Here is an 18,892-nt window from a genome sequence, read left to right as displayed (position 1 = left end):
CCGTCTCTACTAAAAGTACAAAAAATTAGCCGGGCGTGTTGGCGGGTGCCTGTAGTCCCAGCTACTCAGGAGGCTGAGGCAGGAGAATGGCGTGAACCCCCGGGAGGCGGAGCTTGCAGTGAGCCGAGATCGCGCCACTGCACTCCAGCCTGGGGGACAGAGAAAGACTCCGTCTCAAAAAAAAAAAAAAGATAAGAGTGAAACCAATAAAATTAAAAACAAAAACAATGAAGAACATCAATAAAACCAAAGCTACTTCTTTGAAAACATCCATAAAATTGATAATCCTCTAGCCAGATTAACCAAAAAAGTGGGGAAAGGGAAACATATTACCTGTATCTGGAACAAAAGAGAAGATATCACTACAGACACCACAGACATTTAAAGAATAATAAGAGAATACTACAAACACTCTACACAGATACAAATTATGACTTACATAAAACGAACCAATTTCTTGAAAGCTATAAAGCCAAAAAAATGAATTCATTTTAATGAATGGTTAAAATATTCTGATCATTTCTTGGGGTAATAGAATTGTTCTGCATCTTGCTTGCTACAGTGGTGACACGAATCTAGATGTGCTAAAACTCAGAACTAGGCTGGGCGCGGTGGTTCACACCTGTAATCCCAGCACTTTGGGAGGCTGAAGCAGGTGGACTGCCTGAAGTCAGGAGCTCAAGAGCAGCCTGGCCAACATGGTGAAACCTCGTCTCTACTAAAAATACAAAAATTAGCCGGACTTGGGGTCACGTGCCTGTAATCCCAGCTACTCAGGAGTCTGAGGCAGGAGGATCGCTTGAACCTGGCAGGCGGAGGTTGCAGTGAGCCAAGATCGTGCACTCCAGCCTTGGCGACAAGAGCGAAACTCCATCTCAAACAAAACAAAACAAAACGAAACTCAAAGCTATACATATCCCCTCCTTTAAAAAGTCAATTTTACTGTTAACTTTTAAAATTTATAAAATCAATTAAGAAAAGGCCAAATCAATCAAATGGACACAAGTAAATAGGATATTTTCAGAAGAAACAAACAAAAACTGTAGCAATGTTCAACTGTCCTAGTAACCAGGAAATGCAATTCAAATAACAATAAGAAATTATTTCAGATGCAAACATTAACAACAGCAAGTCTTGGGAAGAGGTAGATTAACAGGACTTTCACATGCCGCTGGTAGAAGTACAACTGGTCAACCCCTTTGGAGTGGAATTTAATGAGATGAAGCTGAAAATGGGCCTGCCCTTCACCCCAGCAATGCCCCTTCTAAAACTTCTCTTAGGAGTCCAGGCATCATGGTTCATACTTGTCATCCCAGAGCTTTGGGAGGTCAAGGCAGGAGGATATGTTGAGACCAGCCTGGGCAACACAGTAAGATCCCATCTCTACAAAAAATATTAATAACAAAAATAGGCAGAAGTGGTGGTGTGTGCCTGTAGTCCCACCTACTTGGGAGCTTGAGGTAGGTGGATCGCTTGAGCCCAAAAGTTTGAGGCTGCAGTGAGCTACGATCATGACACTGCACTCAAGCCTGGGCAACAGAGCAAGACCCTGTCTCAAAAAAGAAAAAGAAATTCTCCTAGGAGCGCAAAAAAGGATGTGCTCAAGAAAGTTCATTGCAGCATTGTCTGTAATAGCAAAATATTTTTAAAAACTAGGAAATTCAAACATCGTATATTATTCATAGAATGGAATACTATATGGTAGTATTTTAAAGATATATAATATAATATTTTATGATATGATATGATATTTTATTTTATTTATTTTTGAGACAACCTCACTCTGTCACCCAGGCTGGAGTGCAGTGTTGCAATCTCAGCTCATTGCAACCTCCACCTCCCAGGTTCAAGAGATTCTCAGCCACCTGAGTAGCTGGGATTACAGGCACCCGCCACCACACCAGGCTAAGTTTTGTATTTTGAGTAGAGACAGGGTTTCCTCGTGTTGGCCAGGCTGGTCTCTAACTCCTGGCCTCAAGTGATCCATCTCCCTCAGACTCTCAAAATGCTGGGATTACAGACGGGAGCCGCTGCATCCAGCCTGACATGGTATTTCAAATAATGAACTTAAAATTATGTGGAATTAACAAAGATAAAATCTCAAAAATATAATGTTAAATGTAAAAGCTACCTGTAAAAATGACACTAGTTATACAAGTTTGAAAACATGCAAAACACTGTTACATATTGTTAGACATCTACAAATGCTTTAATAATATAAATACATGCCTGGAAAAGAGAAACCCGAATTCAATCGTTGTCTCAGGGTGCAGTACACAAGGGGATTTCCATCGTATCTGTAACTTCTTTTCTTTTTAAGAAAAATGAAGTGGCCGGGCGCGGTGGCTCACGCTTGTAATCCCAGCACTTTGGGAGGCCGAGGCGGGCGGATCACGAGGTCAGAAGATCGAGACCACGGTGAAACCCCGTCTCTACTAAAAAATACAAAAAAATTAGCCGGGCGTGGTGGCGGGCGCCTGTAGTCCCAGCTACTCGGAGAGGCTGAGGCAGGAGAATGGCGTGAACCCGGGAGGCGGAGCTTGCAGTGAGCCTAGATTGCGCCACTGCACTCCAGCCTGGGCGACAGAGCGAGACTCCGTCTCAAAAAAAAAAAAAAAGAAAAAAAAGAAAAATGAAGTAAGCAAGGCAAAATACTGGAATTTAGTAGAGATGAATGGTGGATTCATGGACCTTCATGATGTTATTCTTTGCATTCTTCTTGGTATTTTTAACATTTCATAGTCAAAATAATAATTGCCTCTGTATACAAAAATATGTCATAGTGGTTAAGAGCACTAACCATGAGCTGTGGAGCTGGAAAGCCTGGTTTTTCTCCCATTTCTACTGCTCATTATCTGTGGGCTTTAGCAAATTACCTAACTTCTCTGAGCCTGTTTGCTTTTCTGTAAAATAAGGATAGCAACAGCACTTTCCTTATATTTTTATGAAGATTATATGAGTTAAAATGCAAGATGCTTAGTATTATATAATGCTGGGCACATAGCAAATACAAGTTTTAGGAATTTTTCTTAATTAATTTTTTTCTTTTCTTTTGTTTGTTTATTTATTTATTTATTTATTTATTTATTGAGATATGGTCTCCCTCTGTCACCCAGGCTGGAGTGGAGTGACACAATCATAGCTCACTGCAGCCTGGACCTCCTGGGCTCAAGCAATCCTCCCACCTCAGCCTCTGAGTAGCTGGGACTACAGAAGCCTGCCACCACACCCAGCTAATTTTTTAATTTTTTTGCAGAAAGGAGTCTCACTGTGTTGCCCAGGCTGGTCTGGAACTTCTGGCCTCAAGCGATCCTCCCACCTCAGCCTCCCACAGTGCTGGGATTACAGGCATGAGCTACTTACTGCACCGAAACTCCACTGTCAACTCTGTGGTGGCTTCCCCAACACTGTCCCCATGTCTAATTGGGGACCCCATCCTGAGTTTTTACCTTGCTTAAGTGTGTAGCTTTCTTTCTTTTTTCTTTCTTTTTTTTTTGATACGGAGTCTCACTCTGTCGTCCAGGCTGGAGTGCAGTGGCGTGATCTTGGCTCACCACAACCTCCGTCCCCCGGGTTAAGCGTTTCTCCTACCTCAGCCTCCTGAGCAGCTGGGATTACAGGCACCCACCACGCCTAGCTAATTTTTTTGTATTTTTAGTAGAAACGGGGTTTCACCATGTTTGTCAGGCTGGTCTCAAACTCCTGACCTCAGGTAATCCACCCCCCCTCAGCCTCCCAAAGTGCTGGGATTACAGGTGTGAGCCGCTGCATCTGTTCCTTGACTATACTATTTTCTTATTTACCTTTGTATTCCAAATGTCTGGCAATGGTAGGAATATGACTCATTATTAACAAACAAACAAATGAACAAGTGAATATCCCTTCTTTCCCCCAACAAACCTACCTTGTGTTCTTTCTCCCCTACCTCCCTCTTCCCAAGGACCCAGTACTCTAATAGACTGGCTTAAGTACCTCTAGTCATGGAAGACATACTTAGCAACACTCTTCTTGTATAATAAAAGAAACGCTTCTGTAGAAGTCTCTCTTGAAACAAAAGAAAGAGTCACTAAGGGTGAAATCTTAGATCCTAAGGCACACCCCCCACTCCGCAGCTATTATCTCTCTCTGCTTAGTGCAGGACCATCTCAACAAACGAGAAACACTGGAAGATAACGTGGGAACAGAGTTCTCAGGGAAAACGCCGCGAGTGTTCTCTTGAAAAATTGTATGTGAGACATTTTTAAAAACACAAATCATATTCTGAATGAGTAAAAGAATGTTTTTAATTTACTGGAGAAACTGGCTTGTTAAATCCTATTGTGAATTCTTTCTTAAAACCAAAGTAAGGAATTCTTTTGTTAAGTAAATATTCAAGCCCTTCCCTGCCAAAGAGCTTTTGAAATCTTTGCTGTAATGATGCTGATGTTTTCTGTGTTTATATGTCAAATGCCTGGAGCTTAATTGTTAATGGGTAAATAAGAGACGCCGCTAGGTCCTTGCCAAGAGAGGCCCAATAGCTGAGGTTGGGAGAACAATGGCTCCGCAGGACTGCCCCAGAGAGGGAAGAGGGGAGAGGACAGTTAGGGAAAGAGTGGCTCTATTCTCTTGTAGATGTGGCTCTTGGAGGAGCCAAGGAAGAGACCAACCTGGGGGTGAGAACGCAGGCGCATGTGCTGGAGTGGACCTGAGCCTGAACAAAGGTATCTGGCACAGCTCTGGCTTTGCTTCATTTCTCCTTCTTGCCAGTAGATCAGGAAATCCTGCTGCTCTCCAGAAAACCATCAGAAGCATATGTTGCTGTTGGAATCACCACCCACCAGTGGGCAGAAGAAAGCTGGGGTCACAGGCTAATTTCCCCAGGCAGGTGGCCTGGGTTGAATTCCACGCCCGCCACTGTAGGCTAATCTGCCCCACTTTAGGCATGTTATTTAACCTCTGTCCTTGGAGTCCTATGCAGCAAAATGGGGATGAGAATGCCTACCCCATAAAGGGTTTTGTAAAAATTAATTAATATTGTAGAAAAATGCTTAGAACCATGTCTGATGCATAATGGTACATGCTATGTATGTTAAATATTTAACTGATAGTTAAGGCCAGGCACATTGGCAAAGTAACCTTAAATCCAAAAACAGCAGACCAATTGTAAGGAAAGGGCTAACTGGAAATTTTTGTAAGTCTGTTTGCTGAAGAAGCCTTTCCCAGATTTTTTTTTTTTTTTTTTTTTTTTTGAGACAGTCTCACTCTGTCACCCAGGCTGGAGTGCAGTTGTGCGATCTTGGCTCACTGCACCTCTGCCTCCTGGGTTCAAACGATTCTACTGCCTCAGCTTCCTGAGTAGCTGGGATTACAGGCACACACCACCACGCTGGGCTAATTTTTGTATTTTTAGTAGAAACGGGGGTTTCACCGTTGGTCAGGCTGGTCTCGAACTCCTGACCTCAGGTGATCCACCATCCTCAGCCTCCCAAAGTGCTGAGATTATAGGCGTGAGCCACCGCACCTGGCGCCTTTTCCAGATTTGAAGTTGCGGGGGAGAGCTGAGGATACTCACAGGGCAAGGACTTGAGGCAGAGAGACGAAGACTCGGGTCTGCTAAAGCAAGGTCATTCCCTCTGGATTCTAGTTCTTCAGATGGATAGAATGAGGTCAAAGAGAAAGCTCTCACCCAAGTAGGAGGAAAAAAATGCTCTCAAGGATTGCCAGACTCTAAAAGTTTCAGAGTTGAAAAGGGCATTTCAAGCTATAAGCAGCCAGCCAAGAGCTAGGCACAGGGTGTCTCAGTTCTTGGCATTGCTGGGCCAGCGTCTATACTTAGGGAAAATCCACATGGAAGGACCCCTTCTCCTCTCTCCAGGAAAACACTCAGCTCAATGACAGCTGGGACCAGAGCAGGGGCCTAGCAAGCAAGTCCTTGTCTGGGTCTCTGGTGCCGGAGTCAAAGGAGGTCCTGAACCAGCCTTGGGATTCCAGCAGGGACTTTATCCCATGTTCAGGAGGGGAATCTACAAGTCTCCCTCAAAGACCCTCAGGACCCTCTGTGGGCAGCCCCTCCACCATCTCCTCGCTGCTGTTCAAATTCTCACTTTTATTTGTGTGCCACTTCTAATTTGTCAAAGCACTGTCACATCTACTAGCTCACCTGATCTGTGCCACCACATCTTCAGAGGATACAGAAAGGTGCTATTAGGACATCTGACAGCCAAGGAAGCAGAGACGCAAATGGTTAATGTCAAGCCCAGGACCACAGAGCTACTAGCAGAGACTACACCTATGCCTCTGACTTCACATCACACTCTGCCGCACTCCCTCTCCTGTGTGAGGGCTGCCCCAGGAAAAGAGGAAAGACAGGAGCTATTCTAGGCAAAGGAACCTTAAATCTGAAAGCAGAAGATGAATTGCAAGGAAGTGCAGCTCCAGGACATGTTCTCCTATCTTCCCATCAGACCTCAGCCAGCAGCCATGGACACAGGCCTGTCTTTCCTCTGCGCTGCTTCCCCACCCTGGTTCCCGTTCTAAGGTAGGTCCCTCCCAGACCATTATGGCTGGGACGTGCAGCATCTTTTTTCTCTGCTTCTCCAGTAACAGCTGGTTCCGCTCAACTCCCAAAGATGATTTTCAAGAACCCCAACACTTCTATCTGCCTGGGCTGCCAGAAAGAGAAAAGGCACCCTCAGAGACGCTGAAGACCACCCTCCAGAAGCCGCCACCACTTTCTATCATGTGACTAGCTCTGGGTGCTCCTTGACTAGTGAAAGGGGCTGGCTCAAATGGCACAGACATTGAAGATCTTCCTGAAGAAGACAGGAAGAGATGCTCAGGTCAGGGAGGGAATGAGACCCCTGGGGAAGGGACTCCTCCCAGCTGAGGAGTTGATTAGAAGCAATCCTGGAGTTGGCAGGAGCCTTAGAGACGGCCTGAGCCAGCCTAGTCCAGGAAGCTGGCTGAGGCGCTTGGGAGCAAGAGACTAAAACCAGCCAAGTTTGGGACAGAAGGGAAGGAAAGGGTTGAGCAGCGAACAGAAAAACAAAGAACAGGCAGTTCCAAAGAGCCAAGAATGCAAATCATTTGCAGACGCCGCCGGTGAGAGCCCCCACCAAGGCTGCTGTGGGGGTGCCTGATGCCACGGGCACAGCCACTTCTACACGTCACGGTGAGCGTGAGCCCATGCATGTGAGCGTCCCCGCTGAGTCATCCCGTGTGTGTAATGATTGTGTCAGTTGTGAGTCACCAATTGTGTGTCAGTCGGGGTGGGGGGGTGTGTGTGTGCTCAGTGCACACGCACGTGAGGGCTGCCAGTGCCCAGAGTGACAGTGGAATGTGAATGAGAGCCAGAGAACCCGAGGAGCTCAGAGCACTCCCAGGGGGAAGCTGTGTTTAAAGGGCACCACGCTTCATTCACACCGTACATCACACACCACATTTCTGAACACGTTCCAGAGAAAGCCATCTGTGCCCGCTTCCTGCTGAAACCCCCTATGGAGCAGCAGTGCTGAATTCTTCAGGCTCACGGGGTTGTTATCAGAGTCAGAGTCAGAGATGGCCACAATCTTAGAATCCTGCATTTCAAGCCCTTCGTTTTGCAGAGGGAGGAACTGTGGCAGAGAAAGCTGACACAATGGTCCCAGAGTCACAGAGCTAGCTGGTAGAAAAGCCAGGTGTGGACCCAAGTGTCTGTCCAGACTTCCCTGCCCAGGACTCGGTATGTCAGCACAGAGTGGGTCTTTTTTCCTTTGTTCAGCAGGGATGTGATGACATCACTTCTTTTAACTAAAATGCACCCAGATCTTCCCATGAAATGAAACCCTGATGTCGCGTCCTAAAGGCTGGATTTGATGAATAGCCCAAAAGGCAAAGTTGGGGCATCTCTGCCCAGACAGTTCTAGACTGAGAGTCATTTGACCTATTTTCTAAGAGCCTTGCCCCACCCAGGTCAGGAGGAGTCCACAGGGAGACCCATTCTTAGGTCTCTAGGTCCAAGATTGGCCAGGCACTTTGGCAGCCTTGATGCTGTGTGATTCAGAAGCTGCTTATGAGATGTTTGCGGATGTCTCACGCAGGACTCCTGACTCGTCATCCTGCCACCTTCCTGGTGGCCATTTCACAGCTCAATTCCTCCTGCCCCACAACAATGAAAAAATAAATGAAAGTAGGGGATTTATTTTAGCAGTTTTCAAATTGAGTATCTCAAAGGGTTTAATAGGTAAAGAGCCTAACCCTATTAACTAGTAAGTTGAGGTTTGGGGATTATCTATCAGTTTCAATTACCCATTCCATTCATTCTTCTCAGATGGCTCAGAGTTGACCTGAACTTCAAAGGGATCACTTCAACCACTGGATTTATTGTTCTTATTTCATATTAATTAAGTAGTTACTATATACACAGCACTGTTGAGGCCATTCAATAGGCACAGACACTGCCCTACATCCCTGGAGAGCAGAGATTTATTATCTCATTTATCAGAACTTCAAAGCCCTTTCGCTCCAATTACAGCTTGTCACTGACCATGGAGGTGGCCGAGGTGCTCAGGGCACATGAGGCAGGGAGAATGGGAGGGGCAGAGAAATCACTGCTCCAGGCTAGATCTGGAGTGAGGCTGGTCTTACATTTGGGCCCAGGTTCTACATTCATAAACTGGTGTTTTTCCCAACAGGGTACTGCTAAAAACATGCCCTGGAAAGGGAGGTAAAAGGATGCTTTCTCAGCCGAGCGCGGTGGCTCACACCTGTAATCCCAGCACTTTGGGAGGCTGAGGGGGGTGGATGACCTGAAATCAGGAGTTCGAGACCAGCCTGACCAACATGGTGAAACCTCGTCTCTACTAAAAATACAAAAATTAGTCGGGTGTGGTGGCGCACACACCTGTAATCCCAGCTACTCAGGAGGCTGAAGGAGGAGAATCGCTTGAACCCAGGAGGCGGAAGTTGCAGTGAGCTGAGATCGCACCACTGCACTCAAGCCTGATTTTTTGAGACTCTGTCTCAAAAAAAAAAGGATGCTTTCTCGTGTGGCAGACTGACAGACAGATTAAGGGTTGATATAGTAAGTGTCTTTCATATGTGACACATGGGCCAAAAGAGTAGAATCACCAAATGTTTCCTTGAATATAAAAAAAATATATTTGCAAGGGTGGTTATGTCAGCATTATGTGTAATTGCAGAAAGCTATAAAGGACCTGAAAAATCCATTGATAGGACATCAGTTAAGTAAATCAATCATGGCACAACCATACACTGGAAGACAAGCAACTATGAAGAAGGAGTTAGATCTACCTACACTGACCCAAAAAGAGGCACGGGATTATTAGGTTTAAAAAAAGGACAAGAGACTGGGCACAGTGGCTCACTCCTATAATCCCTGCAGAGGCAGGAGGATCACTTGAGCCCAGGAGGTCGAGGCTGCAGTGAGCTATGATTGTGTCACTGCACTCCAGCCTAGGTGACAGAACCAGATGAAAGAAAGAGAGAGAAAGAAAAGAAAGAGAAAGAAAGAGAGAGAGAGGGAAAGAAGGAAGGAAGGAAGGAAGGAGAAGAGAAGGGAAAGGAAGGGAAGGGAAGGAAAGGGAAAGGAAGAAGGAAGGAAGGAAGGAAAGAAGGAAGGAAGAAAGGAAGGAAGGAAGGAAGAAAGAAAGGAAGGAAAGAAAGGTTGGGCTCGGTGGCTCACGCCTGTAATCCCAGCACTTTGGGAGGCCGAGGCAGGCGGATCACCTGAGGTCAGGAGTCTGAGACCAGCATGACCAACATGGAGAAACCCTGTCTCTACTAAAAATACAAAATTAGCCGGGTGTGGTGGCGCATGCCTGTAATCCCAGCTACTCGGGAGGCTGAGGCAGGAGAATCACTTGAACCTGGGAGGCGAAGGTTTTGCGGTGAGCCAAGATCACGCTACTGCACGCCAGCATGCCAGCCTGGGTGACAGAGTGGGACCCCGTCAAAAAAAAAAAAAAAAGAAAGAAAGAAAAGAAAGAAAGAAAGAAGGAGAAAAGAAAGAGCAAGGAACAGAATATGATCTTATTTTGCATTTAAAAATTAAAAGAGGTATCCTATAAGTAAATATGTATGTTTATATATTTGCATATGTAAAAAAGAAAATAGGAAAATGTATACAAGTGGGAAAATGTGTAGTATATAAAAAATGTAGAGGGATACACATGAAGCTTGTTATAATGTTTACTTCAGAGGGTGGGGTTAAAATGGGTAAGAAAATTAATATTTTGTATACATGTTTTGCCTTATCCATATAAGTTACAAAAACTTATACGGATAAGTCAAAACATATTTAAGGTTTATACATACAAACTTTATACTTTATAAAGTTTGTATTTATAAATATAAACTTATATTAAATATATTGATAAACTTATAAACATATCTATAACTTAAGAATAAAATGTATTACAAAAATAAAGAATAGACAAAATGGGCTTGTAGATGCTGCCTGGCCACACTCATCCTTGGCGCTTGCCCCCATGGAGGCCTCATCTACTGTGACACTTGGAGAGCTGGCAGCCATCACTCAAGAAATCAGGACACATTTGGCCTCTGCTGCAGCATCAGGGAACAAAACAAGGACTAAGGCTGTCAGTTCTCAAGAAAAATACTGATGTGCGTAAACATATGTGACATAAATTTATTCAGTGACTTTGAGATATCTTACTCTAAACAGATAAAATTAATTAAAACTGGTGCAAATTTCTGGCAACAGTATTCCAACTCCCCATTATTTATTGAAGGCATTGAAAATTGGAACACATCACAGATCCTTAAGTCATTCTCTGAATCAGGAGGAGAAAAGGGGAAGGCAGAGAGCACTCACTGTGTTTGCCAGGCACTGGGCTGAGTGCTGCACCTACATTATCCCACCTGCTGCTTGCAATAACCTTGCAAGGTAGGAGTAAAAGGAACACACACATACACAAACACACTGACACACACACTCACACACATGATCACACACATACACTCACACTCAAGCATGCACTAGAAAATACAGAACAAAGCAAGCATTGGCAACTAATAGAAGTATAGTACTGGCTAAGCACAGTGGCTCACATCTACAATCCCGGAGCTTTAGGCTCGGAGTTCAAGACCAGCCTGGGCAACATAGCAAGATGCCATCTCTACAAAATATTTTTAAAATAAAAATCTTTTATTTTTCTTCAGATGGGGTCTTGCTCTGTGACCCAGGCTGGAGCCCAGTGGTGCGATCTCAGCTCACTGCAACCTCCACCTCCCAGGCTCAAGTGATTCTCATACCTCAGCCTCCCAAGTAGCTGAGATTACAGGTGTGAGGCACCACGCCCAGCTAATTTTATATTTTTAGTAGAGACGGGGTTTTGCCACGTTGGCCAGGCTAGTCTCAAACTCCTGACCTCAAGTGATCTGCCCACCTTGGCCTCCCAAAGTGCTGGGATTACAGGCGTGAGCCACCACACCTAACCTAAATAAAAATCATTTTTAAAAAGAGGTATAGTGCCTCAGGGCTCAAGAAAGCAATACCCCTATTGCTGTATGGTAAACAGCATGCAAGGCTACTGATCAAACCAGGGTAGTAGTAATTCCAGGGTTCTTTGCACACTTAGCCAGGAGATTGGCTAGCTCAGCACTGCCTGGGTTCACTTTATCCTTTTTACCGCTCTAAAGCTCTGAGAGGCGGGACCTAAGCCTAAAAGAAAGTGAAATGAGGCAAGACTCTCTTCACTGCAAGTGACTGAAAACTAACTCAATCCAGCAAGGCAGCAAATTATTTGGCTCTCATGACTAAAAATGTCCATGAGTAGTTGGCTTCTGGCTCAGTGGGATCAGGGGTCAGCTAATATCAACCAAGACTCATTCTGTCCCTTGATTTCTTCTGCATTGGCTCCATTTTTCAAGCAGGCTGTTTTGAGAGAGCAGCAAAGATGGCCCCAGAAATTCCGTGTTACTTGCTGCCTTGCAAGTAGCTATTCCAATGAAAAGAAAGCACCTCATTCCCAGCAGTTTCAGTAAAAGTGCAGGCATGACTGTCATGGGCCTAGCTTGGGTCACATGCCCATTTCTGAATTAACTACCATGCTGATCTGATTGCCCAGGGTAGGTCAGCCCTTCCCAAATCACATGGACTAGAAATGGGGTAGTGATCCTCCCATGAAAAAAAAAAAATGGAAGGATAGTGGCAAGGGAATATAGGAGGGATGTTGGACAAGCAGACCACAGATGACCATCACAATGTCACACAGAATCCTACCAATAAGAGGACAAGGATGGTGACTCACATCTTGAGTGTGTAATCCTCACGACTCAAGAGGCTAAGGAAAGAGAATTACTTGAGGCTAAGTGTTCGAGACCAGCCTGGGCAACATAGTGAGACTTCATCTCAACTAAAAATTAGCTGGGCATGGTGGTGGGCTCCTGTAGTCCCAAGTACTTGGGAAGCTGGGGTTGGGGGATCACTTGAGGCCAGGATGTCAAGGCTGCAGTGAGCTATGATTGCACCACTGCACTCCAGCCTGGGCAATAGGCCAAGACCAGAAAGAAAGAGAGAGAGAGAAAGAGAAAGAAGAGAGAGAAGAAGGAAAGAAGACAGAGGAAGGAAGGAAGGAAGGAAGGAAGGAAGGAAGGAAGGAAGGAAGGAAGGAAGGGAAACCCACCAACAAATTGTAAACTGTGAGAATGTGAGAAGCTGGTAGGCATTAGGGTTTTTTTTGTTTGTTTTTGTTTTTTGTTTTTTGTTCGAGACGGAGTCTCGCTCTGTCACCCAGGCTGGAGTGCATTGGCGTGATCTCAGCTCACTGCAACATTTGCCTCCCAGGTTCAAGCGATTCTCCAGCTTTGAGTAGCTGGGATTACAGGCGCATGCCACCACACCCAGCTAATTTTTGTATTTTTAGTAGAGACGGGGTTTCACCATGTTGGTCAGGGTGATCTCAAACTCCTGACCTCATGATCTGCCCGCCTTGGCCTCCCAAAGTGCTGGGATTACAGGCATGAGCCACCGCGCCCAGCCGGCATTAGTTTTTTATTTTTCATATCTTGGCCACCACAAGGCCCTTGGAAATTGTTCAACATGATAGAAGTTCAGAAGACCCTGAGAACCCTCTTTTCCCATTGCCAAGGTTAAGGATTTAGGAAGGATGCCCGAGAACCCTGTGAAAACTCTTGTCAATAAATACTAGAACCATCAGTTCCTGACACCCCACATAGGATACGGGGAGTTCCAGTTGCCTAAAGAACTGCAACAGTAGAAGCTTCTCCATGCTAAAGAGGCTGGAAATGTCCTCCCAGGAGCCAAGGACACAGGTTTCAGCTCAAGCTCTGCCTCTAACAAGCCACATGACCTTGAGAACACGCTTGAGTGTTGGGGGTGGTCAGAGCTTTCATATGTAAAATAAAGAGGCTGGACAAAGCAACATGAAATGTAAAGTTGTCTCCAGCTTCAAAACTGATTCTAAGTCAGAGTCACGAGTTGGAAAAAGTTTGTGGTTAAATAAACTTTTACCCATAGGTAAATGACGAAATAAATAAGTGAGAAAACAGTAGGCTAAAAACAAACAAAACAAAACAAAAACCCACACCACACCCACCAGCCAAATCTGTGACAATTTGAGCAATAAATAAATGCTAATAGTAATGGATTATAACCCACTAATAAAATAACAGTCTACAAGTTCATACTGGTATCCATCCATCCATTTATGCATACATGAGAAGGTCAAGGAAAAGCTCTTCTTACAGTAAAATGTTAACTAGTAAATTAACAAGGAATAATGATGTTAGAAAATCATCAGTGGATATTTAAACTGGTGGTTAAAAGTTTGATGAGGAACAGGATATTTACAAACTCTTAAGGCATCTCCCCATAAATTACTTACTAATTACAAAGAGGAAACATAATAACTTTACAGTGATGAAACCTGAAGGCTACTACCTTAACCAGTGATCAAAAGTTAATGTCCGCTGGCTGGGGGCAGTGGCTGACGTCTGTAATCCCAACACTTTGGGAGGCCAAGGCTGGTGGATCACCTGAGGTCAGGAGTTCGAGACCAGCCTGGCCAACATGGCGAAACCCCGTCTCTACTAAAAATACAAAAAATTAGCCAGGCGTGGTGGCAGGAACCTGTAATCCCAGCTACTTGGGAGGCTGAGGAAGGAGAAACGCTTGAACACGGGAGATGGAGGTTGCAGTGAGCCAAGATTACTCCATTGCACCCCAGCCTGGGCAATAAGAGTGAAACTCCATCTAAAAAAAAAAAAAAAAGTTAACGTCCCCAGTGTTGGAATAGGCCAACCTCATGTGTATCTTTGATACAGTGTTCTGAGAAGGTCACAGCATCTCCCCAGTGTCCTGCCCAAAACCCATAACCTGAATTTAATAACAAGAAATGTTACTTAATAATTGACCTGTACTATTTTAAAATGTCAAGGTATAATTTGAACTTTTTTGCCACACGCACACAAAAAGTCAAGGTCATAAAACAGAAAGAAAGTTAAGGATTTGCCCAATTTAAAAGAAACTGAAGAGACAATAACAACTAAATGCAATGTGTGATCCTGGATTAAATCCTGAATTGAGGAAAAGAATAGTTGTCAAGGATATTACTGAGTGTAATTGATGAAACTGAATATGGATGATGACGTGAGCATGCATAGCAACCTGCCTGGAGCTACAGTGTGGGTAGTCCAGGGACACCAAGCCCCCAAGCTCCAGCTAAAGCGTTCATTCCCAAGCGTTGGGACTGAGGCATCCAGCCCTCTAAAGCTGCATGGTCCCAGGAATTCTTTCATCTTTTGCTTCCCTCTTCAAGCTTTCTGATTCGTTCATTGGCATAGTCTGCTGGGAGAGGCAGCAGGAATGTCTGGAAGATTCTCCAGAGCCCCAACAGTCTGCCACCTTCACCTCTCACATCTACTTCAGCTCCAGTTCCTTCCCTGTCCCTGCAGGGAGAGTCCATCCTAAACAAGGAGTTGGTGACCTGATGTCCCTGAGGAGCTCAGGAGGCCCTGATGCAGTGTGAGTTCAGGTCCCACTGGTATCCAGAGGGAACTTCCAACTGTGGAATCCCTTACACAGAAATACTTTCTGTAAACCACTCCTCCTTGCTTGCTCCCAGCCTGACTCAGTGCCCAACCCCAGCTCCAGCATATACCTCATCAGGTGGGAGCACTCACCCAGTTCAAAGCAGCACATCTGCCCGAGAGAAAAAAGCAAAGTCACCAATATGAGCCAAGTCACTGAGATGGAGGAAAAAATCTCTAGGCCACAGTCAGGATTCTAGTTCTCGTTTTTATTTATTTATTTTTATTTTTATATTTTTTTGAGGCAGTTGCCCAGGCTGGAGTGCAATGGTGCAATCTTGGCTCACTGCAACCTCCGCCTCCCAGATTCAAGCGATTCTCCTGCCTCAGCCTCCTGAGTAGCTGGTACTACAGGCGTGTGCCACCACACCCGGCTAATTTTTTGTATTTTTAGTAGAAACAAGGTTTCACCATGTTAGCCAGGCTGGTCTCGAACTCCTGACCTCAGGTGATCCACCCGCCTTGGCCTCCCAAAGTGCTGAGATTATAGGCATGAGCCACCACGCCCAGCCTATTTTTTATCTTTTTAAGAAATGGAAATCTGGCTACATTGCTCAGGCTCGACTTGAACTCCTGGCCTTATGTGGTCCTCCCCACTAAGCCTTCCAAGTAGCTGGGACAACAAGTGCATGCCACCACTCACAAACTAACTCTTATAACCACTTACTGAGGATCAGCCCTGTTGTAGGCATCGTGCTCTAAGTTTTACACACGTTTTCTTTCATCCTAATGATGCCCAGGTTACAACAGAGGAACTCGAAGCCTCAGAGAGATTTAAATACTTCTCCATACCTCCCACAAGATTTTAAAATAAAATCCAAATGAATTCACAATCTAACTGTATTTTTTTTCAGTGAAGAAATGTAGAATATTTGTATAACTGCAGGAACTGGAGACCTGCACAGGCCAGACTCTGTACTAGAAGATATTAAAAACACACATTTGGTTATATAAAATGTGAAATATGGTAAAAGACACCTTAAACAAAACTAAAAGACAAAAGACTGAAAGAAACATAAGAATTGTAGCCCATAACATAAGAATTGATAGCCCTAATATACAAAGATTGCCTACAAATTGATTAGAAAAAGACAATCAGAAAAAGAGGGGCCATGTACAGTGGCTCACACCTGTAATCCCAGTACTTTGGGAGGCCAAGGCAGGAGGATCGCTTGAGTCTAGGAGTTCAAGACCAGCCTGGGCAACATAGTGAGACCCCCATTTCTACATAAATTGTTAAGGATTAGCCAAGTGTGGTGGCATGTACCTGTAGTTCCAGTCACTCAAGAGACTGAGGTGGGAGGATCACTTGAACCCAGGAGTTCAAGTCTGCAGTGAGTTATGATCACACCACTGCACCCCAGCCTGGGCAACAGAACAAGACCCTGTCTCTAAAAAAAAATAAATTAAGTTAAATGTAAATTTAAAATAAATTATGGTACAACTATACTATGGAATATCATGCAGTTATCAAAAATATTAACGAATGCATGCCAACATATTGACCTAGACTGTAGATTTCCACACTATATTCTTAAACTTTAAAAAAGTGCATAGGGCTGGATGCGGTGGCTCACGCCTGTAATCCCAGCACTTTGGGAGGCCGAGGCGGGTGGATCACGAGGTCAGGAGATCCAGACCATCCTGGCAAACACGGTGAAATCCCGTCTCTACTAAAAATACAAAAAAAAAAAAAATTAGCCGGGCATGGTGGCGGGCGCCTGTAGTCCCAGCTACTCAGGAGGCTGATGCAAGAGAATGGCGTGAACCCGTGGGGCGGAGCTTGCAGTGAGCCAAGATCCCGCTACTGCACTCCAGCCTGGGAGACAGCGAGACTCCGTCTCAAAAAAAAAAAAAAAGAAAAAGAAGAAAAAGAAACAAAAACCCATATATGCATACATATGTTTGCTTCTGTTTCCCTTATCACACATTGAGTAGTGGAAATATGCAAGCAAACATAGTACTGGTTACTTAGTAGACATAAGAGAGGCAAAGAGTAGCAAGAATGATTGTTCAATTTATTTTTGTATCCCTATTTAATTTAATTTGTTAGAAAAGAGCAGGTAACTTTTGTAACTTTCACAATTTTAAAAAATCAAGGAACTTCCAGGCTGGGAGCAGTGACTCATGCCTGTAATCCCAGCACTTTGGGAGGACCAGGCAGGTGGGTCACTTGAGCTCAGGAGTTTGAGACCAGCCTGGGCAACATGACGAAACCTGGACTCTACTAAAAATACAAAAATTAGCCAGATATGGTGAACTGTAGTCCCAGCTACTCAGGAGGCTGAGGTGGGAGGATCACCTGAGCCCAGGAGGTAGAGGCTGCAGTGAGCCCTGATTGTACTGCTGCACTCCAGCCTGGGCAACCAGAGTGAGACCCTGTCTCAAAAATAAACAAATATCTCACTGTTATACTGAAACTTACTTTATTTAACAAATAAATATAAGTAAATAAATAAATCATAAATTAATTAACTTCTTCAAATTCAAGGATCACTATATACAGTTGTTGAGGTTCAGCACTGTATAAACGATCCGGGGTGGAAGGTATGTGTAGCATTCACATCTTCACATGATACACATCAGGGAATGAAGGAATGTTGGAGACACCAGCCAAAGTTCTGAAGCTGCAGGGGAGAGTCCTCCCCTACTTAAAACCCACACCATACAAATGGATCACACACGCACTCAGAAGAGCCTGCACGTACATTGCTGACACTCTCATATGCACCACTGTGCCTCTCCCAGCCACACTTCAGGTGACCCTGCACCCTTGGAGACCCAATTCTTTATCCTTCCCCGCTTTGAACCTGGTATAACCCCTTTACTTAATGGAGGAATTCGGGTTAAGGCAAAGGTACAAGCTGCCAGGGGCATATGTAGCCTGGCATTGGAGGGCAGGGGTGGGCAGGGAGCATGAGCGATGAGAGTGTGGCACATGTGTGCCCTCAGCCAGGAAGACTGCAGTGCAGATGTTCCGGAAAGCTCTCTGCTGGGCACAGCCAGGATAAGGCTGCCACGCACAGTTGTTCAAGCTATGCAGTAATATACTAAATTTAACACAATTTTACCTGAGCAAGGGGCATTGTTTTCCAATTTGCACAGAGATGCCATATGGGCAGACAGAAGCCACACTAGTAATTGACAGAGACAGAATCCAACCCCAGGCCCTGCTTCATTATCAGCTGTATGACTTTGGAGATAAAAATAGGATCATGGATGTTACAGCACTTTTTGAAAAGTCGTAAATATAAGGTATCGTTATAAACAATTCTCCAGATCTCCAGCCAGCAGACTGGCTGGAGATGATCTAATCTGTTCCCAGTCTATAGGCGTATGAGAATGCAGGCCACTGGGAGAGACTCACATCTGTGGTTTCTTCAAAAACACTGCAGCCCACAGTGATCTCTCATTCTTCCATTTCTATCACATTTAGGTCTGTACCAGGCATTTAGAAATCAGTGTGTGTTACAAGCTCAATAATCTTTCTTTGAGTGGGTAAGATTTATATGTGTGGGATGTGTGTGTGTACATATATGTGTCCTCAGTAATATCTGAAACTCCCAGAAGACAGACATTGTCCTTCTTTGCATTTCCTGTAGCCCTGTAGCACCTTACAGGTATTCATCAACTGTTTTCCCAGGTATCCTTTATGTATGTATGTATGTATGTATGTATGTATGTATGTATTTTGAGACAGAGTCTCACTCTGTCACCCAGGCTGGAGCACAGTGGTGCAATCTCAACTCACTGCAACCTCTAACTCCTGGGTTCAAGCAACCCTCCCACCACAGCCTCCTAAGTAGCTGGGACTACAAGCACATGCCACCACGCCCGGCTA

The 18,892-nt window shown here is 44.7% G+C and overlaps 1 protein-coding gene across 1 annotated transcript; it reads left to right on the top strand.

Annotated features, from left to right (window-relative positions):
* Window positions 1-6,120: 6,120 nt before the first annotated feature.
* On the top strand, window positions 6,121-18,456 carry C8H8orf86 (chromosome 8 C8orf86 homolog). Its single transcript, XM_030816448.1, is given in 3 exon segments — window positions 6,121-6,926; window positions 6,929-7,170; window positions 18,384-18,456. Coding segments are annotated over 3 exon segments (474 nt in total). The 5' UTR covers window positions 6,121-6,767.
* Window positions 18,457-18,892: the final 436 nt, after the last annotated feature.

This window comes from Nomascus leucogenys, chromosome 8, assembly GCF_006542625.1.
Source record: "Nomascus leucogenys isolate Asia chromosome 8, Asia_NLE_v1, whole genome shotgun sequence".
Classification (NCBI taxonomy): Eukaryota; Metazoa; Chordata; class Mammalia; order Primates; family Hylobatidae; genus Nomascus; species Nomascus leucogenys.
The sequence above is the reverse complement of the archived record's forward strand: the minus strand, read 5'-3'. Positions and strand labels throughout refer to the sequence as shown.